The following is a 25,132-nucleotide window of genomic DNA, read 5'->3' as shown; positions in this document are numbered from 1 at the left end:
ACGACGAATGTCGACATCGCCACAGAGTTTTGCTTGCGGTGAAGCAATTAAAAAAAAAGTCGCGTAATGTAGAAAAATAAAACAAAACAGAAAAAAATAATCTATCACGACGTTTCGATCGCAGCACAAGCGGTCCGTCCTCAGGTGACCGCTTGTGTTTTGCGACGTTTTAGCGAAAGAAGAGCATGGATTCCTGCAGCCACGAAAACTTCAATTGAAAGCCGCTGAAATTATGGCGCTCGTGGCGGGAGGCGGTGTGGCTTATGGGATGTGTACAGTAAAACAATCTAAGTAATAACGGATACGGAGAAGGGGGCGAAGTGTCCGCGCATTTATTTTGTCGCTGAAGTCTGTGGCGCTGATAGCGGGGAAGAGCGGTGCCCATTCCTCCCGAGCGGTGCGGAGCCACTCTTAGGTTTCCCCTATAGCCACTCTTAGGTTTCCCCTATAGCCACTCTTAGGTTTCCCCTATAGCCACTCTTAGGTTTCCCCTATAGCCACTCTTAGGTTTCCTCTATAGCCACTCTTAGGTTTCCCCTATAGCCACTCTTAGGTTTCCCCTATAGCCACTCTTAGGTTTCCCCTATAGCCACTCTTAGGTTTCCCCTATAGCCACTCTTAGGTTTCCCCTATAGCCACTCTTAGGTTTCCCCTATAGCCACTCTTAGGTTTCCCTATTGCTGCGACTCTTTGGTTTCCCCTATAGCCACTCTTAGGTTTCCCCTATAGCCACTCTTAGGTTTCCCCTATAGCCACTCTTAGGTTTCCCCTATAGCCACTCTTAGGTTTCCCCTATAGCCACTCTTAGGTTTCCCCTATAGCCACTCTTAGGTTTCCCCTATAGCCACTCTTAGGTTTCCCCTATAGCCACTCTTAGGTTTCCCCTATAGCCACTCTTAGGTTTCCCCTATAGCCACTCTTAGGTTTCCCTATAGCCACTCTTAGGTTTCTCCTATTGCGACTCTTAGGTTTCCCCTATAGCCACTCTTAGGTTTCCCCTATTGCTGCGACTCTTTGGTTTCCCCTATTGCGACTCTTTGGTTTCCCCTATAGCCACTCTTAGGTTTCCCCTATAGCCACTCTTAGGTTTCCCCTATCGCGACTCTTTGGTTTCCCCTATAGCCACTCTTAGGTTTCCCCTATAGCCACTCTTAGGTTTCCCCTATAGCCACTCTTAGGTTTCCCCTATAGCCACTCTTAGGTTTCCCTATAGCCACTCTTAGGTTTCTCCTATTGCGACTCTTAGGTTTCCCCTATAGCCACTCTTAGGTTTCCCCTATTGCTGCGACTCTTTGGTTTCCCCTATTGCGACTCTTTGGTTTCCCCTATAGCCACTCTTAGGTTTCCCCTATAGCCACTCTTAGGTTTCCCCTATCGCGACTCTTTGGTTTCCCCTATAGCCACTCTTAGGTTTCCCCTATAGCCACTCTTAGGTTTCCCCTATAGCCACTCTTAGGTTTCCCCTATAGCCACTCTTAGGTTTCCCCTATAGCCACTCTTAGGTTTCCCCTATAGCCACTCTTAGGTTTCCCCTATAGCCACTCTTAGGTTTCCCCTATAGCCACTCTTAGGTTTCCCTATAGCCACTCTTAGGTTTCTCCTATTGCGACTCTTAGGTTTCCCCTATAGCCACTCTTAGGTTTCCCCTATTGCTGCGACTCTTTGGTTTCCCCTATTGCGACTCTTTGGTTTCCCCTATAGCCACTCTTAGGTTTCCCCTATAGCCACTCTTAGGTTTCCCCTATCGCGACTCTTTGGTTTCCCCTATAGCCACTCTTAGGTTTCCCCTATAGCCACTCTTAGGTTTCCCCTATAGCCACTCTTAGGTTTCCCCTATAGCCACTCTTAGGTTTCCCTATAGCCACTCTTAGGTTTCTCCTATTGCGACTCTTAGGTTTCCCCTATAGCCACTCTTAGGTTTCCCCTATTGCTGCGACTCTTTGGTTTCCCCTATTGCGACTCTTTGGTTTCCCCTATAGCCACTCTTAGGTTTCCCCTATAGCCACTCTTAGGTTTCCCCTATCGCGACTCTTTGGTTTCCCCTATAGCCACTCTTAGGTTTCCCCTATAGCCACTCTTAGGTTTCCCCTATAGCCACTCTTTGGTTTCCCCTATAGCCACTCTTAGGTTTCCCCTATAGCCACTCTTAGGTTTCCCCTATAGCCACTCTTAGGTTTCCCCTATAGCCACTCTTTGGTTTCCCCTATAGCCACTCTTAGGTTTCCCCTATTGAGACTTTTTGGCTGCTCCCTTTGCGGGCAGGTGATTTTTTAAACTTAAATCTTAAACGTCACTTTAACGTGAAGGTAATTGATTACTTAAATCTTAAACGTCATTTTTACGTGAAGGTAATTGATTACCGTAAATGTGGCAGGGTCGCCGTGGAATGTCTTGGTGACGACAAAGTGTACAACAGTCAAACCGTGTTGTTCACGAATAACTAAGCGGGGGAAATAAACTAAAGAGACACAGTTTATTCCATCATTTGTGTACTTGTCAGAATGTGTTGTTGTTGTCTGCTGTATACCCGCTGCTGTTGCTGTCTGTTGTGTACAAGGGGCTGTGCGTGTGGATGCGGCTCTCCCAACTATTTTGGTCAAAGTCAAAAAACCCAAATCAACGTCTCTTCTTATTCTTCTTGTTATTTGAAGGTTACCGCGACCTCCGCTCCCGCCAGCAGATGTCATTGTGATCGCTTCGCCTCCGTCATATCAATGTGGAAATTCAACCGCTGGCTCAACCACTGCCACAATCCCTCTTATCCTCTGTAATTGGGACACAATGCACGCGTGCATCATCATCATCATCAACATCATCATCATCGTCGTCGCAGCGTCTGGCGCGCCAGCACAGACAGCTGATTGCTCAATGGTCTCAAGCAGCATGAGCTCGAACTTTAGTGCAGGTGTTGGAAAGCGGTCCTGTCCAGTCTAACAGAGCGGACACTCAGCTACTAGCACGGCAACTCAATGCACTCGGTCGCAGATTATTATTATTATTAATACTATTAAAACATTTTATCTTACAAGGTAAGACCCACTGAGCTATATTTTTCAGAATCGACCCCGCTAACACAAATGATAGCTCAACGAAGCGGCTTATCAGGCGGAATTATTTTTTTTGGCGGTATCAGTCGCCGCCGACGTGAGCCTCTTGCCAGGGAATCCAACTCGTGTGACTTGGGGTTCACAGTGGCGTGTGCCAATTGCTGCGCCACCGCTCCACGCCGCGCCGCTCCATCATCCCGACGTCATTTAGCAAACTGAGAGCCCATTGAGGTTCATGGTCGTTCCGGGCAACATCTGAGAGTGTGTGTAGGTGTGTGTGTGTAGGGGTGTGGTGTAGGTGTGTGTGTGTAGGTGTGTGTGTGTAGGTTTTGGTGGTGTAGGTGTGTGTGTGTAGGTGTGTGTGTGTAGGTGTGTGGTGTAGGTGTGTGTGTGTAGGTCTGTGTGTAGGTGTGTGTGTGTGTGGGTGTGTGGTGTAGGTGTGTGTGTGTGTAGGTCTGTGTGTGTAGATGTGTGTGTGTGTAGGTGTGTGGTATAGGTGTGTGTGTGTGTAGGTGTGTGTGTGTAGGTGTGTGGTGTAGGTGTGTGTGTAGGTGTGTGTGTGTAGGTGTGTGTGTGTCTGTGTGTGGAGGGAGCGGTGGTGTAGCGGTTAGCGCGCCGCTCTACGAACTTGGCGACCCGGGTTCGATTCTCACTCACGGCCAACACCCAGTTACGATTATCTGAACCGATCCTGGACCTCCCCTAGGTCGACTCAGCCTCAAATTAGTACCTGGTGCGATGTGTAAACATCCCCGCGAGGGAGACAGGCGGCCGGGCGTGGTGCTGGCCACCCACCCCCTCGTGTGCCGTGCCGGCCTTCATAAGTGCTCGCTAACAGCACTTGCCCCAACAATCTGTTACAGGCTACACAGGGGATCTTTGTTTTTTTTCACGTTAGGAGCTTGCACCGGCTGCAATGTCCCGGCACGGCGACGTTTCTCGTGACGGTGGTGATGCCACAAGGCTCTCGTGGCCACCGCCACCCCCCCCCCCCGATTCGGTAGAGCCACTCCCACGCCCCCTACCCAGCAGGGCGCCCCGGTGTCCCGCCCGCGATGGGCCCTGCACGGCCTCGTGTCCCTTATGGCCCAACCAGGGCCACTCCCCTCCTGAGCGGTTAATATCACTGCTGTATAAACTTTTGTTTTATTTTACCATGTAAGGGCCTCGGCTGAGCTGATGAAAAATAAGAAGAGGTTTTACCCTTTCTGGCAATGAAACACGTAGGTGTTAAGATGTTCAAATACCTTTGCAAGGCATCAAGTCTGCACGAACTCCACGTACTTGTGGCAAAACATGCAACCAAAAATACTCTGATAATCATAGATGCATTGTTATTGGCGAAAGGTCCCGTCTACGTGACTTTACCGAAAAAGCCATAGAATATGAATTCCTGCAACCACGAAGGTTTTGAGTCAAAATGTATTGTCCACTGAGCAGTGTCGCTTTTTTTCCGAAGCGACCTGGCCACAAACGATAGCTCATGTGGACATTTATAACTGTCAAATACTCGAAACCCATGTGTCTAAATGCGGAGGGAAAAACCGGAGGACCCGGAGTGAAAATACACGTGACCACAGGGCGAGAGAGAGATGCAGGCTCTAAATATTCAACAGGGTTGGGATCGAACCCACGACCTCCTGCATACCCGGCGAAACAGTTAACATCTCGACACCGTGACGTCATGGCGGCCCCACACACGACTGCGCTCGTGTCCCCTACCCCCATCCTAGACGAGCTGGATGTGGTCTTGGACTGAAGAAAATAACATTTCTCAATCCTCGCGAGCTGTCAAAGCTTCACGCGGGTCCGCATTACAATATTCAGCCACCAGCGCCGCAGCCGCAACTCTGCGCTGCACGCATCGGCATAAGCAGTCCGCCCAGCGGCAGACGTGCGGCGGTTGCGGGGGGGGCATCACGTTCGAGCTGCAGTTCGAGCGTGCGGGTTGGGTAAAGTGTGGGTACGCCCGCCTCTCCGAAGACCTCCCCGTGAGCGGCAGACCGACGACCGTCAAGCGGAGGGCCTTTTGGGAGCGAGCGGTGGGGCACGAGCCGGCGCTCGGATGCTGCGTCACGGTCCGGCTGAGCAACGAGGGCAAATTTAGCGCGCGGTGTCTCGTGCCGCGGTGCCTCGTGCCGCCGTGCCGTTTGGTGAATTCGTCACGGACGTCCCAGCCGGAGTCAGCTCGCGGTTCTCGACTTTCGGAATGGGCAACCGAACCCTCTGACAACGGTGTTGCGATCGAAACGTCGTGATCTATTATTATTTTTCTTCTTCTACCCACGTGACTTTACTGAAAGAACCAAAGAGTATGGATTCCTGCAGTCACGAAAGCTTCAAATTAAGAAGGGCAGCACACGCTGCACATTTTCGGATGAAAACTCGCACTTCGCCTCCTAACAGTGTGCTGTGTCGCCACACAAACTCTCGTTTACCCCCCCTCCTCCCAATATTAGCACGGTTGGCTACGTACGGTGCGAAAGAAGTTCTACATGCACACATCGGCAGGGGTTCCCTGCGTCCGGCGCGGCGTCTCAGTGCACAAGATGCGTTCCGCAAACCGCGAAGGGCGCCGTACAGGACGGAGCTCATCCAAGTCGATCCGCACGCTCGATGTGGCCATTCGTTATTGGTTTATTGGCGCACTAAAAAAAAATCGATCGCAGGCAGCGGAGGCTGCGCTCCTAACCCACAGCGGTTCCCCACCCTGGGCACCGCTGCGGGGTTTCTAAGCCGTCAACCGTCGGTGGACGATTTGATGCTCGGCTCGGCCAGCCGAGATGTGGCCCTGGGGCAGCAGGCAGCGGGCATCGGCGTGCCACCGGGACCCTGAGCGCCTTGAGCCGCCCACGGGTGACACCGCAGAAACGCCACTGCCCCGGCTCGGGACAGCGGTGGAGGCGCCACGTCAGTCTGACTTGTCACCGCTGAATAGAATCTGGGCGTTGGTAGCTGGCGACGAATCTGTACAATACGCAGTACGGCTGTGAATGCGCCATCTGAGAGCAATAACACTGGCAAAGAATGCGCGTCTCCCTCTCTCGATCTATGAGAAGAAAAAGAACCGACTGCGTGGGGACACGACACGGGACACGACACGGCGCTCCCGATCAGCGTCACGGTGACGAGGACGCCGAACGAACGACCGCGCACGCAGCAACACAGAGTACACACAGAGTACAGAGTACACACAGAGTACACACAGAGTACAGAGTACACACAGAGTACAGAGTACACACAGAGTACAGAGTACACATAGAGTACACACAGAGTACAGAGTACACACAGAGTACAGAGTACACACAGAGTACACACAGAGTACAGAGTACACACAGAGTACACACAGAGTACCGAGTACACACAAAATACGCACAGAGTATAGAGTACACACTGAGTATAGAGTACACACAGAATACACACAGAGTGCAGAGTACACACAGAGTACACACAGAGTACAGAGTCCACACAGAGTACAGAGTACACACAGAGTACACACAGAGTACAGAGTACACACAGAGTACAGAGTACACACAGAGTACACACAGAGTACACACAGAGTACAGAGTACACACAGAGTACACACAGAGTGCAGAGTACACACAGAGTACAGAGTACACATAGAGTACACACAGAGTACAGAGTACACACAGAGTACACACAGAGTACAGAGTACACACAGAGTACACGCAGAGTACAGAGTACACACAGAGTGCAGAGTACACACAGAATACACACAGAGTATAGAGTACACACAGAGTACACACAGAGTACAGAGTACACACAGAGTACACACAGAGTATAGATTACATACAGAGTACAGAGTACACACAAAATACACACAGAGTATAGAGTACACACAGAGTATAGAATACACACAGAATACACACAGAGTACAGAGTACACACAAAATACACACAGAGTATAGAGTACACACAGAGTACAGAGTACACACAGAATACACACAGAGTATAGAGTACACACAAAATACACACAGAGTATAGAGTACACACAAAATACACACAGAGTATAGAGTACATTGAGACTTAGTGACCGTGCCCACTGAGGCTCAGTGACCATGCGAAAGAAGCCACGTGGAGACCGGGGCGCTCGCTGCACCTGCCTCAGCGTGCGTGGGCAGCCTCGCCTTGGCGGCGGTGGGGGAGGATGCGTGGAGATTTCGCTACAAAGGCAGCTGATTAACACCCAGCTCACCTCGCCTCACCCCACTCCACCTCACCCCACCTCACCTCCCTCCACCTCACCTCGCTCCACCTCATTGTGAAGAGGCAGCGAGCGGCTGTATCAGGGGAGTGTTCACCAGCTCACGGTGACTAGGAGATGTTCACGACCTCGCCTGGTACGCAGAAGGTCGTCAGTACGATCCCGACCCTAACGCCTGCTGTATATTTGGAGTGTGCGTGTCTCTCTCTCTCTCTCCTTGGTCGCGTGGATTGTTCTCCGAGTCCTCTGGTTTTCCCCTGCACATTGATAATCAACATCGCGTGTTTAGAGTATATGGCTGCTCTACATTCCGCGCGATGAGCTACTTCTCGTTGAGCTATCATTTGCGATATCCGTGTCACCTGGAACATTTTAAATCGTAAAACATTCTAAATAGCAATCAAACGCGGACTCCTCTTGTCCGCAAACGCGACGGTACGAGGGTGGAATTTTCCCTTCGTGTAATTCCTCAACAGAGAAATCGTTTCGAAGGCATTCGAACCATTCCCGTGTTTACACCCCGGTAAGTCCCTCCTGTCTCTGCTGCGAATCATCGCTCGTGCAGCGCGGCTGGCACGCGAGAATCATCTGCGCGTGCCAGCCGCGCTGCTGGAGTGCGTTGCAGCAGGAGAAGTGAGTGCGTTACAGCAGGAGAAGTGAGCGCGTTACAGCAGGAGAAGTGAGTGCGGTACAGCAGGATAAGTGAGCGCGTTACAGCAGGAGAAGTTAGCGCGTTGCAGCAGGAGAAGTGAGCGCGTTACAGCAGAAGTGAGCGCATTACAGCAGAAGTTAGCGCGTTGCAGCAGAAGTGAGTGCGTTACAGCAGAAGTGAGCGCGTTGCAGCAGGAGATGTGAGAGCGTTACAGCAGGAGAAGTGAGCGCATTACAGCAGGAGAAGTGAGTGCGTTGCAGCAGGAGAAGTGAGTGCGTTGCAGCAGGAGAAGTGAACGCGTTGCCGCAGGAGAAGTGAGTGCGTTACAGCAGGAGAAGTGAGTGCGTTGCAGCAGAAGTGAGCGCGTTGCAGCAGGAGAAGTGAGCGCGTTACAGCAGGAGAAGTGAGTGCGTTACAGCAGGAGAAGTGAGTGCGTTACAGCAGAAGTGAGCGCGTTGCAGCAGGAGAAGTGAGTGCGTTACAGCAGAAGTGAGTGCGTTACAGCAGAAGTTAGCGCGTTGCAGCAGAAGTGAGTGCGTTACAGCAGAAGTGAGCGCGTTGCAGCAGGAGATGTGAGAGCGTTACAGCAGGAGAAGTGAGCGCATTACAGCAGGAGAAGTGAGTGCGTTGCAGCAGGAGAAGTGAGTGCGTTGCAGCAGGAGAAGTGAACGCGTTGCCGCAGGAGAAGTGAGTGCGTTACAGCAGGAGAAGTGAGTGCGTTGCAGCAGAAGTGAGCGCGTTGCAGCAGGAGAAGTGAGCGCGTTACAGCAGGAGAAGTGAGTGCGTTACAGCAGGAGAAGTGAGTGCGTTACAGCAGAAGTGAGCGCGTTGCAGCAGGATAAGTGAGTGCGTTACAGCAGAAGTGAGTGCGTTGCAGCAGGAGAAGTGAGCGCGTTGCAGCAGGAGAAGTGAGTGCGGTACAGCAGGAGAAGTGAATGCGTTACAGCAGGAGAAGTGAGCGCGTTACAGCAGAAGTGAGCGCGTTACAGCAGAAGTTAGCGCGTTACAGCAGGAGAAGTGAGCGCGTTGCAGCAGGAGAAGTGAGCGCGTTACAGCAGAAGTGAACGCGTTACAGCAGGAGAAATGAGTGCGTTACAGCAGAAGTGAGCGCGTTGCAGCAGGAGAAGTGAGCGCGTTGCAACAGAAGTTAGCGCATTACAGCAGAAGTGAGCGCGTTGCAGCAGGAGAAGTGAGTGCGTTACAGCAGGAGAAGTGAGCGCGTTACAGCAGGAGAAGTTAGCGCGTTACAGCAGGAGAAGTGAGCGCGTTACAGCAGGAGAAGTGAGCGCGTTGCAGCAGGAGAAGTGAGCGCGTTACAGCAGGAGAAGTGAGTGCGGTACAGCAGGAGAAGTGAGCGCGTTACAGCAGGAGAAGCGAGCGCATTACAGCAGGAGAAGTGAATGCGTTACAGCAGAAGTGAGTGCGTTACAACAGGAGAAGTTAGCGCATTACAGCAGGAGAAGTGAGTGCGTTGCAGCAGGAGAAGTGAGTGCGTTGCAGCAGGAGAAGTGAGCGCGTTGCAGCAGGAGAAGGGAGTGCGTTGCAGCAGGAGAAGTGAACGCGTTGCAGCAGGAGAAGTGAACGCGTTGCAGCAGGAGAAGTGAGTGCGTTACAGCAGGAGAAGTGAGTGCGTTACAGCAGAGGTGAGCGCCTTGCAGCAGGAGAAGTGAGCGCGTTACAGCAGGAGAAGTGAGCGCGTTGCAGCAGGAGAAGTGAATGCGTTGCAGCAGAAGTGAGCGCGTTACAGCAGGAGAAGTGAGCGCCTTGCAGCAGGAGAAGTGAGCGCGTTACAGCAGGAGAAGTGAGCGCGTTGCAGCAGGAGAAGTGAATGCGTTACAGCAGAAGTGAGCGCGTTACAGCAGGAGAAGTGAGCGCGTTGCAGCAGGAGAAGTGAGCGCGTTACAGCAGGAGAAGTGAGTGCGTTACAGCAGGAGAAGTGAGTGCGTTACAGCAGAAGTGAGCGCGTTGCAGCAGGAGAAGTGAGTGCGTTACAGCAGAAGTGAGTGCGTTGCAGCAGGAGAAGTGAGCACGTTGCAGCAGGAGAAGTGAGTGCGGTACAGCAGGAGAAGTGAGCGCGTTACAGCAGAAGTGAGCGCGTTACAGCAGAAGTTAGCGCGTTACAGCAGGAGAAGTGAGCGCGTTGCAGCAGGAGAAGTGAATGCGTTACAGCAGAAGTGAACGCGTTACAGCAGGAGAAATGAGTGCGTTACAGCAGAAGTGAGCGCGTTGCAGCAGGAGAAGTGAGCGCGTTGCAGCAGAAGTTAGCGCATTGCAGCAGAAGTGAGCGCGTTGCAGCAGAAGTTAGCGCATTGCAGCAGAAGTGAGCGCGTTGCAGCAGGAGAAGTGAGTGCGTTACAGCAGGAGAAGTGAGCGCGTTACAGCAGGAGAAGTTAGCGCGTTACAGCAGGAGAAGTGAGCGCGTTACAGCAGAAGTGAGCGCGTTACAGCAGGAGAAGTGAGCGCATTACAGCAGGAGAAGTGAATGCGTTACAGCAGGAGAAGTGAGCGCGTTGCAGCAGGAGAAGTGAGTGCGGTACAGCAGGGGCTGGGTGTGCGAGAGAGCGAACGCTAACATCGACTACCACCCGTCACCTTTGAAAACTCATTCCTTAACAGCTGATTTATGTGTTCGTGTGTTGTCATTCCCCTGCACCTCCCGATGAGCACGGTTGGGGACGTACGGAGCGAAAGAAGTTCAACATTCGTACGAACCAGCGGCAGATTGCGCTAAAAATAATCATCAGCGTCCTTGTAGAGAATAAACTGAGTCGTAAATATCCCCCAAAAAACCTGTACTGTGGACAGATATTTACTCCTCCATCACATATTTGTTCCTCCACGTAAAAAAATAAAACTAAGCGTTTTTTTTTAAAAACACTTCCTTGCCTATAAGAACGGTCATCACCTAGAATATCTGACAATTGAGCATCGTTGCTTCAAGGAGACCTCTCCTCGCGAGGCACCGAATGTCGGGACTGCTCCAGCGGGTTTCCTGCGCTGCACAAATTCTGCTGAATTGATCCACTCGCAGAAGAAGGCCGCGTGGCTCGTGGAGATGAGTGCAGAATGACTGTCGCTTTGTATTTTTTTTTTAATATTTAATGCGACGATACATCAACGTGACGGGAGGGGAGTTGTCTGCTCGTCTGAATCGCGGAACGAGACGAGAGCCTTGTGGTTAAGGGGATCTCTGATTCCTGCCCGACCGCGCTGCGTTCTCTCGCGAGGAAGCCACAAGCGTCGTGAGCTCTGCCAATTCCCCAGCCCGTGCCTGGAGTCCATCACCCGGGGTAGGGGTGCGGCTGAGGGTGCGGATGGGGTGCCTCATTCCTGCGTCACCGTGATCTTTACAGGACTGTGGTTTTTTATTTATTTTAAACTGAGCAGTAGAAGGCGGTGCAGCAAGTAGGTTGATGCCGGTGTTCTCACAACACAAGCACTCGTCATCAGGTTGGATAACCACAGCAAGAAACAACGGCTGAAGTAGACGAGAGATCTGCCGTGGCACGAGGTTATATAGTGTAGGCCTCGGCAGTAGGGGGGGAGAGAAGGGGGGGGGCAGAAAGTAGACCCCGAAGCAGCACCCCCCCCCCTTCCCCTTCTCTCCCCCCCCCCCTGCAGACGATCTCTCCAGCGCTGACAGTGTTCTCTTAAGGCACTCACGCGCGATCTTCTTCTTCGTCTTTTTCTTCGTCTTCTTCCCGTTATTGTCGTACGGCCAGCCGATGCAGATGCGCAGCACCGACTATAACTTCACATCGAGGCGGCCAAGCGCAGTGAAAGGCGTCAGCCGCGACGTCTCCTGCTCTGTCGTCGTGTTTGTGGATCGGGACATTGCGTCGTGACGCGTCGTGACGCGTCGTGACGCGTCGTACCGGTCTCTGCTCCGGATGACCGCGGTCGCACGCTAGCGGAGAGTTTTTTTTTCCATTTGTGCATCGACAAGAGCTACGGTTTAGGGCGGACCACGAGCTTCGTGGAACATCAAACCCCAGGGATCTTCAATAAATAAACAATAAACGTGGTGGGCAAACAGAGCACAGAAACCCCCGAGTGAGTGTTTGAGACTCAGCGATGCGCCTGCACAGACAATGCATGACAATTATTAACAGGTCCTCTTTGCCCAGGGGATTATTTGGCACCAAAGCAAATCTACCGGGAATGCCAGTTATTTGTGAGAAAAAAACATGTATCCTAACCGCTTGGCATTCACCCAGCGAGGTGGCTCAGCGTTGGAGCGGTGCGGCTCCGCATCTGAAGCGCGCGAGTTCAACTCCTGTTCCCTTCGACCCATCGTCCCGATAACACGTGGACTTCTTTGTCACGTGAACTCCGCCTGCGATCAACGCGGCGGATGAGGAGGATGTCACCGCGTAGCGACAAAGCCCAGAGCGCCGCGAGTGTGCGGTCAGAACTCACGGGCTGCAGGGTGGCACGCACAGCGTGATGCGTGGCACGCGCGGGTGGCACGCGCAGCGATTGAGGTCGTGCTGCCCGCACGGCACTGAGCAGAGCGAGGAGCGCACGGAGCTCTTGGCAGTGGTGGAAATGTAAAGGTGGAAGTGCCGATACGAAGCCTAAAGTTGTCCTGCAGCAGCAGCAGCAGCAGCTCATGTTCACTGGCACTCACACGCACAGATACACTCGCACGCTCACTCTCACTCACTAACAAAAACAAAGATCCCCCGTATAGCCTGGAACAGACTGTTGGGGAAAGTGCTGTTAGCAAGTAACACCTGTGAAGACCGGCACAGGACACGAAGGGGTGGGTGGTCAGCACCACGCCCGGTCGCTTTTGTCTCCCCTAGAGCCACCTGGCTATCACAAATGAGAGCTCACCGAAGTGGCTCATTACGTGGACATTTATACCAGCAGCCTAACACTCTAAACGCGTGACGTTCATTCTAAATGTGGAGGGAAAAACTGGAGGACCCAGAGAAAAATCAACGCGACCACGGGGAGAGAGACACGCAAACTCCAAATATACTACAGGCGTCAGGTTCGGGATCGAACCCACGACCTCTTGCATATCAGGCGAGGTAGTTAACATCTCGCATTCGGCCACCGACAGATGCAAAATCCACGCGCGGCCAGAATGCTGCTGCCTGGGTTGTGGTCACGCGTCCATGTACTCAAAGGGTCTTTCGCGCAGACTCGCGTGTCCCAGAAGGTCGTGGTGGGCTGTCAATAAATTTCGATTTAAAGCTTTCGTGACTGCAAGGATTCATCTTCTTTGGTTCTTTCGGTAAAGTCACGTAGAATGAGAATAAAATAATAAATTGACAAAATAAAATAACACAATAATATTCTCACGACGTTTCGGCCACAACATAAGCGGCCTTCATCAGGTGAAGGGACGAGACTGTCTGGAGGACAGATGAAGGCCGCTTGTGTTGTGGCCGAAACGTCGTGAGAATATTATTGTGTTATTTTATTTTATCAATTTATTATTTTATTCTCATTCTACGTGACTTTACCGAAAGAACCAAAGAAGGGCTGTCAAGAGTTTTGTTTGAGACACCTAACCTTGGCGAGGGGACTCAACGCGTTCGATTCCTTCCGGTCGCACAGATTCCGATGCTGCCGGATGTCCGGCACAGAAGCCTGGCGAATTCTGTAGAAACCGCGAGATGTCGGTTTAGTTTGTTGTTTATTTTTGCGAGACCTTGGGAGAAGCCGGCTTCCGCCAGTGCCTAAATGAGGCTCAATATTTACTACTCCTGGGCCTCTTAAGATTCATCAGATAGTGAACGGCACGTGCATTGACTTGAGAGTTGTGCGCCAGGGTTAACGGTTAACAGAGCGATGATTGTACCCCCACTGTGGGTCATGCTGTGGGATCAGCTCCTCCAGGTAAAAAACTAAAAAAAATTTTTACAACCTAAGGCCCACTGAGCTATATAGTTCTTTTTCAGAAGCAACCTGGCCACAGATGATAGCTCAACGAAGTGGCCGATCATGCGAAGATTTATTGGGTGCAAACTACTCTAAACGCACGTTGATTCTAAATGTGAAGTGAAAAAACGGAGAACCCGGAGAAAAGGCCACGCAAGCACGTGGAGAACATGCAAACTCCACTATATACATGCGTCAGGGTCGATCCCATGTATTCCTGTATACCAGGCGAGGTAGCTAACATCTCGCCACCGTGGCGCCCCACGGTAATTCACCCCTCACACTCATCTGTTAAAAATGCCCCAAAATAACTTTTTAAAATTTACTTTTTTTCATTCGGTTTAATGTTTTCAAACGTGTACACAATGTTACGTATTTATTGTACTCATGTTAACAATGAAGTCGATGTTGAGGCGAAGCGCTGCTCGGTCCCGGTCCCCGTGACCTCTGCACGAGACGACGCTCAGCTCCTCACCCCTGGGCCCTCAAGATGCCACCTGGAGCCGTGAGCCCGGTGGCTAGGAGATGTTAACTGCCTCGCCCGGTATACAGGAGGCCGTGGGTTCGATCCCGACCCTGACGCCTGCTGTATATTTGGAGTGTGCGTCTCTCTCTCCACGTGGTGAGATGTTAACTGCCTCGCCCGGTATACAGGAGGCCGTGGGTTCGACCCCAACCCAGACGCCTGATTAATATGTCAAGCCTGCGTGTCTCTCTCTCCCCGTGGTCGCGTGGAATTTTTCCACGGGTCCTCCGGTTTGCCCCTCCACATTTAGAATGAACATCGCGCGTTGAGAGTTTTTGGCTGTTGCTATACATTTCCACGTGATGATGAGCAACTTCGCTGAGCTGTCATTCGTGATAGCCAGGTGCCTTCTGAAAAAAGAGTTGCATAGCTCAGTTGGGCCTTACAATGTCATATAAAGAAAATCGTTTACTAGTTTTAGTTTAAAGTCACGGTGACCACCACCCTGCCCTCTAGCCCAGTGGTTATTCTCAACCTGTTTTGGCTTCTGTCAATCGCCTTGTTGAATGTTGTTTCAACCGAGTAACCCCCTTGCCTGACCCATCATGGTTCTGAGAAATACAAGCGGAAAATAATGAGTGTCAATATTTTAACCGATTGCCCATTTCGTGAGGTATCCTAACCGGCTGGTAACTAGAAGCGAATACAAACTCAATATACTCTTTGGTTCTTTCGGTAAAGTCACGATGGTATAAAATAAAATAAATCACGACGTTTTGGGCGCAACACAAGCGTCCGTCATCAGGTGGGAAAGCGATGGTCTGCTGCTGAGGCAGACTGTTTTAAAAGGTTTAAAATGGGTGTAGCCCAAGGGTTATAAAGAAGTGGCCGGGGATAGTGATGTTAATGCGAGAGATTAGCATGTAACTGTAAGATAGAAGAGCAGCCTCCTAAACGAGGGCACGGAAGTGGCTATGTTAATGTGAGGAATTAGCATGATGTTAATGTGAGGGATTACCATGTTAATGTGAAATCTTGTGTTGCACCCGAAACGTCGTGATTTATTTTATTTTATACCTACGTGACTTTACCAAAAGAACCAAAGAGTATGGATTTCTGCAGGCACGAAAGCTTCAAATCACAAACTCAATATATTCAACGTACGGTCTGCACGCATCGTCTGTTTGGGTTCGCTGGTTACTCTTGTAGACCACATTGCTTACGATCAGTGAGTTTATAAAGGTGTATTTTACATCGTTCTAGGTTACCATGTGGACTTTTTTATCGTGGTTATATTGGCAGATGCATAAGTCATGATTCACTAATGACTGACTCACGTATGATATGCCACACGTTTATAAATAACCTCACGTACCACTCTCTGGGACATTGCCACGTAACGTCTCAGCCCCCAGGAAATAAACTAAACCTCAACTACGTTTTATTTGAGCAGGTAAGGCCCGACTGTAGCTCGTTTTCAGAAGCGACCTGACAGCTCAACGAATTGGCGGCGTATCACGTGGACATTTATAGCAGCAGCAGCAGCAGCCGCAGCCTCTAGACGCGTGCTGACGCTCATTGTTAAATGTGGAGGGACAACCCCGAGGGCCCGGAGACAAATCCACGCGACCACGGGGACAGAGAGACACCGCATACTACAAATATACAGCAGCAGCAGTAGGCGTCGTCAGGGTCGGGATCGAAACCACGACCTCCTGCATACCAGGCGAGGTAGTTAACATCTCACCACTTGGAGAGAGACACGCAAACTCCAAATATACAATAGGCGTCAGGGTCGGGATCGAACCCACGACCTCCTGTATACCACGCGAGGTAGTTAACATCTCCTAGCCACCGTGACACCCCAAATGTAATTTTACGATTATGCCACGTCTGTAGAATCTAACATCATTGACGATTTTGCCTCTCCCGCCCATACGCACTGATTGTATTGCACGGTGCACTGTGATTCGTAGACACGTTCTGTTCTATTATCATGTCGGCCATCATTGCCGAGTTCACAGTGTTGGGCCTTATGGGCAGACTGATCCCTGTCACGGTCATGTGGAATTCACAGAAACACCATTGCGTCACGCGCGCTCCAGCAGAAGATGCTGACGTCTGCACGTGTACACACACCACGCGTACACGTGTGTGTGTACACACACTAGTGACGATTATCTAAACAGATCCTGGGCCTCCCCTAGGTCGACCCAGCCTCAAATGAGTACCTGGTGCGGCGTGCAGTAAACATCGCAACCCACCCCTTCGTGTGCCACAGTGCCGGCCTTCAAATGTGCTGCTCGCTCACACCACTTGTCCTAACAGTCTGTTAAGGCTATACGGGGGATCTTTGTCTTTGTACACGCACAGCCAAGCACACGCCCAGGCGATGTATCTATACACATACACAATACACTGAACTTCTTTCGCACCGTACGTAGCCAACCGCGCTAATCGGGTGCGGGGGAAGGACACTACTAAACTAAGCACGACAAGGAGTTACGATCAAAATGAATGCTGCAGCTGCCACAGGCGCTGTCTGCCGCCGAGCCATCCCGCCCGACCGGTCTCTACCCAGGGCCGTGACCCCCAGCGGCAGCGCACTTGGCCTCGCTGGCCCCGGGCTACACGCGCTCTTCCCTCCCTCTCCGCCTCTCTCTCTCTCTCTGCCTCTCCCTCTCTCTGCCTCTCCCTCTCTGCCTCTCTCTCTCCGCACCCTCGCTCTCATTCCTGGGTCGGCTCCCAGTCATTCGCCGCCTTGGCATCGTCGATGTCCGTAGCACCGGTTAGCGAATGCTCCCCCAGCGCGTGCTTGCCAGTTAAATGGACAGAAATTAAAGTCTCCAGTAGGAGTGGTGGTGGTGGTGGTGGTGCGATCGCGGTCACCCAGAACAGAGACCGGTACGACGCGTCACGACGCAATGCCCCGATCCCCAAACACGACGACTTTGGAGCCATCGCAGCTGACGCTTTTATCTGGGCCCGACTGCCTCAATGTTTAATTATAGTGGGCGCTCTGCATCTGCATCGACGTCCGTACGACAAGAAGACGAAGAAGACGATCGAGCGTGAGTGCCCGTCTACTGCTCAGCTACTGCTCCTTGTTGTTATTATCTGGATCGATCGCCTGCACGTGACACTGCGGTCGATGCGATGCATCTACACCATCGGGCGTACGGCAACAAGAAGACGAAAGAACGTCTTGCCCACCGCTCAACTTTCTCCTCTCTCTCCAGCGAGCCGCTCGACAGAAGTCGCCACTTCCTCCACTGTCGACCAAACGACAGCTCGCTCAGCCTGGCCCCTGTCGCCAGCACGGTGCAGGTGGCAATGTCCAACACGGCCAGATCTCGATGCGAGCCATTCCTGCCATCCAAGGGCAAATCACACCACGTGGCAACCCTGCACTAATACTAATTAATCGTCGAGGCATCGGTAATTATCTCCCTGTCTACAGCCCTGAGCCAGTGGTGAAAGATTCGTATTCCTATGGCCATTTTACAAGTTCATCCACAGGACAACTTCCCCACAAAGTGGTATCTATTTTTACAATTTTATCAGACCCCAGAGAGAGAGAGATATGATGGATGGGTCGATTCAACCCCCGGCCAGGATTTGAACGATCGCTGAGACCGCCGCGCCACCTGGCCGCACGACACGCGAGGGTTTCGTTTACAGCGCGGGCATGGGGAGCGGAGTCCGAACCGAGGTGGCGGGAGATCGTTCCGCCGTTCTCCGGCACAACCAGAACGTGCAGCGTCTAGCCGCGGGAGCGGGGGTCACGCAGAGTGGGGGGCACGCAGGGTGGGGGGCACGCAGAGTGGGGGGCACGCAGAGTTGGGGGCACGCAGAGTGAGGGTCACGCAGAGTGGGGGTCACGCAGAGTGGAGTGGCGCTGCTGTACCGTCAGGGCAGCAGCAGCAGCAGCAATGAGCCGGGGCTAATCTAAAATGTCTCTGGCAGGGTTCGGCAACGTTTCAAAGAGGAAGAAGAGCCAGAGTCAGGTTTGTGTTTGATTTTGTCTTTGACCAGAGCCGCATCCACACGCACAGCTACTTGTACATAACACACAGCAGCAGAGGGTATACAGCAGATGACAGCAACCTCCATTCTGACTATAATAAACAAGATAGCTGATGGTATAAGCTGCCTCTATTTAGTTAATCCCCCCCCCCCCCCTTAGTTATTCGTTAACGAACACAGTTTGACTGCTGTACATTTCGTCGTCACCAAGACATTCCATAACGACCCATTTCCTGCCATAGTTAATCAATTGTTTATTATCTTTGCGTTCAATTATGTTTAAGATTTACGGGATATTTTTTTTTCTTTAAAAAAAAAACGACTGTCCGCAAGGGCGGCGGCTGGGGGGCAGCCAAAGAGCCACAAGGGGTGGGGGGGGGGTCAAAGAGTCACCGCATGCGGCTCCTGAGCCGCCCCGCGTGTTGCCAGCCGCTGGTCGAGAGCCTGGGGCTCTGGCGAGGATGGGACCCGTCTCTAGGTTCGCGGGTTCAACAGTGCGGAGGGAGGAGGAGGGGGCAGGAGGATGCGGGTGGGTGGGGGGGCTGCTGCTGCTGCTCTCGGAGGTGCCAACCTTCTTGAAAGGCGGCGTCTCATCGAAGCCATCAGGCAGTGCGCCGGCGTTGTGTTGAAGCGAGCGTGAACGCTGATGAGACACCGGGAGGGTGAAACCTGTCCAAAGTTATTTAAACCATTGCTGGTGAAATGTGTAAGCGAATAAACTGTTGAACTAAAGTTTTTTTATTTTTATTTTACCAGGTAGAGGCCCACTGAGCTATGTAGCTCATTTCAGCAGCGACGTGGCGATGGCAAATGATAACCCAACGAAGTGGGCTCATCACGTGGAAATGTCTCGCAGCGAAATATTTAAAACGCATTTTGATTGTAAATGTGGAAGGAAAAACTGTAGGGTCCGGAGAAAAATCCACGCGACCACGATGAGTCACGATCGGGATCGAACCCACGACCTCCTGTATACCGGGCGAGGCAGTTAACATCTCCTGGCCACCGCGGTCCTAATACTCGGGTCACGTGGAGGGACGCATATGGGAAGGAGGAGGCGATCTGTCAGCTTATTGATTTTAATGCCACGATCGGCTTCGCAAAAACGAACAAAGCGCCGAACCTAGCGAGCGAGACAGCCTCGGGGGTTGTTTGCAGCGACGCGTTCCTCCACACACACAGAGCTACACACACACAGCTACACACACACACAGCTACACACACACACAGCTACACACACACACACAGCTACACACACACACAGCTACAAACACAGCTACACACACAGCTACACACACACAGCTACACACACACACAGCTACACACACACAGCTACACACACACAGCTACACACACAGCTACACACACACAGCTACACACACAGCTACACACACACAGCTACACACACACAGCTACACACACAGCTACACACACAGCTACACACACACATAGCTACACACACACACAGCTACACACAGCTACACACACAGCTACACACACACAGCTACACACACAGCTACACACACAGCTACACACACACACAGCTACACACACACACACAGCTACACACACACACAGCTACACACACACACAGCTACACACAGCTACACGCACACACACAGCTACACACACAGCTACACGCACATACACATCTACACACACACACAGCTACACACACAGCTACACACACACACAGCGACACACATACACAGCTACACACACACGGCTACACACACACGGCCACACACACACAGCTACATACACACACAGCTACACACAAAGCTACACACACACACAGCTACATACACACACGGCTACACACACACAGCTACACACACAGCTACACACACAGCTACACACACACACGGCTACACACACACAGCTACACACACATACAGCTAGACACACAGCTACACACACAGCTACACACACACACGGCTACACACACACAGCTACACAACCACAGCTACACACACGGCTACACACACACAGCTACACACACATACAGCTAGACACACAGCTACACACACAGCTACACACACACACGGCTACACACACACAGCTACACACAACCACAGCTACACACACAGCTACACACACACAGCTACAAACACACACGGCTACACACACACAGCTACACACACACACAGCTACACACACAGCTACACACACAGCTACACACACACAGCTACACACACAGCTACATCACCACACGCAGCTACACACACACACAGCTGCACACACAGCTGCACACACACGGCTACACACACACACACAGCTACACACACAGCTACACACACAGCTACACACACAGTTACACACACGCACAGCTACAAACACAGCTACATCACCACACGCAGCTACACACACACAGCTACACACACATGGCTACACACACACGGCTACACACACACGGCTGCACACACACAGCTACACACACACACGGCTACACACACACAGCTACACACACACGGCTACACACACACAGCTACACACACACAGCTACACACACACACACACGGCTACGCACACACGGCTACACACACACACAGCTACACACACATAGCTACACACACAGCTACACACACACATTGATATTGAGCTCCTCGACACATCGCTGCCATACACAAGACGAGAATGACACTTGGAGGTAGTCAGTCACGAGCGTCCTCTGTGGAGACTCATCAGTGACGACGTCAACTCTGGGACCTGCGGCCCCCCACCCCCAACCCCCCTCACCCCCACCTCCCAACCCCCCACCCCCCACCTCCCAACCCCCCCACCCCCCACCTCCCAACCCCCCCGCACTGACAAGGCAGTCCACGAATGGGCACCCCCGTCAATACCTCGCGCACATTTCACCGCTGGGGCTAATTGGCAGCGGTCGTCGCCGCGATTCAATCAAGAGGGACGCGCGCACGAGTGACGGCCGCGACGTCCCGACGCCACGGGCCGTGGCCTTCGCGATGGCTTCGCTGCTGCGCGTTGTCGCCCTTCGTGTCACGGCCCGGCCTGCCCACGCTCGTGGCTGGGTAGATGTTAGCTCCCTCGCCTGGTATGCAGGAGGTCGTGGTTTCGATCCCGAACCTGACGACGCCTACTGCTGCTGCTGTATATTTGTAGTTTGCGGTGTCTCTCTCTGTCCCCGTGGTCACGTGGATTTGTCTCCGGGTCCTCGGGGTTTTCCCTCCACATTGTACAATGAACGTCAGCACGCGTCTAGAGGATGGAGCACCCGCATCCTCTAGACGAGCTACACGGCTCAGTGGGGCCTTACCTGCGCAAGTAAAACGTCGTTTAGCGTCAGTTAATTTCCTGGGGGCTGAGCCGGGAGTGTTTTTTGTTGTTGTTGTTGTTGTGCCAACCCTCAGCCTCACTCATCCCTTCGTCTCACTCGAATCCATTCACACTCTCAATGCCCCCCCCCCCATCTCTGTCCCCCCCCCCCCCCCAGTGCTTTCGTGGCAAACATTCAGACATCGCAAGCGGCGATCGCGAATCTTCTCTCTGGGCTTAGCGTCACGGTCATCAAATCATCAGCGTAATGAGCGGCGGCAAGCAGCAGCAGCATCATCAGGCGCGGCACGGGTCACGCGTGGGTCACGTTGAGCGGCCACCGATCGTCGATCGAACCGAGGTGAGAATCGCCATCACCATCAATGTGAGAAGCTGGCCAGGCCACCGTCGACAGACGCCAACGTTCCCGAGTCTGCCTACCGTGTGAGCGGTTTGGTGGGTTTGCATTGCCAGCGGTAAACGGTAACCGAATGGAAGAAGATAAAAACACGCGATACATATATATTCAAAACAAAAGCGGTTACCGGTTAGCAGCAAGGAATATGATTCTGCGGCAACGCAGCGTGTCGTGTTCCCCTCGCCACGCGAGACGCGAGGGCGAGAAGGCTCAGACCGCCGTGCGGTTTGTACTCCCACGCCCGCCAATCGCGTGCATCAATATATCACGGGCAACGGTTACCGGTTTGCTGACTTTTAGAAAAGTTAATCGGTTCTAAAAATAATCGTTACCAGCGTGGTCATCAGACGATACTGACAGCTGATGTATCAAACAGGGACACACTCACTATTAGAGACACTCACCAGTAGAGACACTCACTAGTAGAGACACTCACTAGTAGAGACACTCACACTCACCAGTAGAGACACTCACCAGCAGAGACACTCACCAGTAGAGACACTCACTAGTAGAGACACTCACCAGCAGAGACATTCACCAGCAGAGACACTCACCAGCAGAGATACTCACCAGTAGAGACACTCACTAGTAGAGACACTCACCAGCAGAAACACTCACCAGTAGGGACACTCACTAGCAGAGACACTCACCAGTAGAGACACTCACCAGCAGATACACCAGCAGAGACACTCACCAGCAGAGACACTCACCAGTAGAGACACTCACTAGTAGAGACACTCACCAGCAGAGACACTCACCAGTAGAGACACTCACCAGTAGAGACACTCACCAGCAGATACACCAGCAGAGACACTCACCAGCAGAGACACTCACCAGTAGAGACACTCACTAGTAGAGACACCCACACTCACCAGCAGAGACACTCACCAGCAGAACACTCACCAGTAGAGACACTCACCAGTAGAGACACTCACCAGCAGAAACACTCACCAGTAGAGACACTCACCAGCAGAGACACTCACCAGTAGAGACACTCACCAGCAGAGACACTCACCAGCAGAGACACTCACCAGTAGAGACACTCACCAGTAGAGACACTCACCAGCAGAGACACTCACCAGCAGAGACACTCACCAGCAGAGACACTCACTAGTAGAGACACTCACCAGCAGAGACACTCACTAGTAGAGACACTCACTAGTAGAGACATTCACCAGCAGAGACACTCACCAGCAGAGACACTCACTAGTAGAGACACTCACCAGCAGAGACACTCACCAGCAGAGACACTAGTAGAGACACTCACCAGTAGAGATACTCACTAGCAGAGACACTCGCCAGTAGAGACACTCGCCAGTAGAGACACTCACCAGTAGAGACACTCACCAGTAGAGACACTCACCAGCAGAAACACTCACCAGTAGGGACACTCACCAGTAGGGACACTCACCAGTAGAGACACTCACCAGCAGAGACACCAGCAGAGACACTCACCAGCAGAGACACTCACCAGCAGAGACACTCACCAGTAGGGACACTCACCAGCAGAGACACTCACCAGTAGAGACACTCACCAGCAGAGACACCAGCAGAGACACTCACCAGCAGAGACACTCACCAGTAGAGACACTCACTAGTAGAGACACCCACACTCACTAGTAGATACACTCACCAGTAGAGACACTCACCAGCAGAGACAATCACCAGCAGAGACACTCACCAGGAGAGACACTCACCAGTAGAGACACTCACCAGCAGAAACACTCACCAGTAGAGACACTCACCAGTAGGGACACTCACCAGCAGAGACACTCACCAGCAGAGACACTCACCAGCAGAGACACTCACCAGTAGAGACACTCACCAGCAGAGACACTCACCAGCAGAACACTCACCAGTAGAGACACTGACCAGTAGAGACACTCACCAGCAGAAACACTCACCAGTAGAGACACTCACCAGTAGGGACACTCACCAGCAGAGACACTCACCAGCAGAGACACTCACCAGCAGAGACACTCACCAGCAGATACACCCACACACGCTACTGGTTTACAACTGGGAGCGATGCTCCCAGCGGTCTCGCGAAGTTCGCACGGACTGGCAGTGAGCCTCACCTACTAGGCGGGCTGTCTCTCTCTCTCACCTGCTAGGCGGGCTGTCTCTCTCTCACCTGCTAGGCGGGCTCTCTCTCTCTCACCTGCTAGGCGGGCTGTCTCTCTCTCTCACCTGCTATGCGGGCTGGCTCTTTCTCTCACCTGATACGCGGGCTGTCTCTCTCTCACCTGCTATGCGGGCTGTCTCTCTCTCTCACCTGCTACGCGGGCTGTCTCTCACCTGCTACGCGGGTTGTCTCTCTCTCACTCACCTGCTGCGTGGGGTGTCTGAGCGCGGCTCCGCGCAGCCTCGCGTCCCCGCCGTTCTGCTGCTGCTGCAGCTGCTGCTGCTGCAGCTGCTGCTGCTGTAGCTGCTGCTGCTGTAGCTGCTGCTGCTGCTGCATGTCGCCTCCCGCTGCCCACCCTGGCTCTCCCGCAGTCCCCGTCGCGTGGCCCGCGGGAGCCGCCACGGTGGCGTCAGGGGGCCCCGGAGTCGTCCTGGGAGATCACGCGGCAGCAGCTGCTGCTGCAGGAGACGAGGTTGAGGAGGAGGAGGATGAATGGCGAGGAGACCGCCTCATCTCACGTCGCCAGCGAGGCGCGGTGACAGCTCTCCGATGGCAGTCGTCGATTGCGGAGGCGCGGGAGGAGTCGCATCGCGGAGGAGCTCAATACTTTACCACCCCCCACCCCCAACTCCCTCCCCTCCCTCTCCTCCCTCTCGCTCTCTCCTCCCTCTCTCCCTCTCTCCCCCTCGCTCTCTCCCTCTCTCCTCTCGCTCTCTCCCTCTCCCTCTCGCTCTCTCCTCTCTCCCTCTCTCCCCCTCGCTCTCTCCCTCTCTCCTCTCGCTCTCTCCCTCTCCCTCTCGCTCTCTCCTCTCTCCCTCTCTCCTCTCTCGCTCTCTCCTCTCTCCCTCTCGCTCTCTCTTCTCTTCCTCTCGCTCTCTCCCTCTCTCCTCTCTCGCTCTCTCTTCTCTCCCCCTCGCTCTCTCCTCTCTCCCTCTCTCCTCTCTCCCTCTCGCTCTCTCCTCTCTCCCTCTCTCCCTCTCGCTCTCTCCTCTCTCCCTCTCGC

At 52.8% G+C, this 25,132-nt stretch overlaps 1 protein-coding gene across 2 annotated transcripts in view; it reads right to left on the bottom strand.

The window, feature by feature from the left end:
• The window catches only part of LOC116942572 (sodium-dependent lysophosphatidylcholine symporter 1-B-like), a 110,985-nt gene extending 86,224 nt beyond the window's left edge, over positions 1-24,761 (bottom strand). Inside the window, exon 1 of one of the 2 annotated variants that reach the window (XM_032954639.2) lies at positions 24,334-24,761. In XM_032954639.2, coding sequence (XP_032810530.2) covers positions 24,334-24,465 — 132 coding nt within the window. In that variant the 5' untranslated portion in view covers positions 24,466-24,761. The remainder of the gene's footprint in view (positions 1-24,333) is intronic. The other variant, XM_076067203.1, reaches the window with a different exon arrangement.
• Positions 24,762-25,132: the final 371 nt, after the last annotated feature.

This window comes from Petromyzon marinus, chromosome 15 (assembly GCF_048934315.1).
Source record: "Petromyzon marinus isolate PM22_M1 ecotype Great Lakes invasive population chromosome 15, UKy_Petmar_22M1.pri1.0, whole genome shotgun sequence".
Taxonomy (NCBI): domain Eukaryota; kingdom Metazoa; phylum Chordata; class Hyperoartia; order Petromyzontiformes; family Petromyzontidae; genus Petromyzon; species Petromyzon marinus.
The sequence above is the reverse complement of the archived record's forward strand: the minus strand, read 5'-3'. Positions and strand labels throughout refer to the sequence as shown.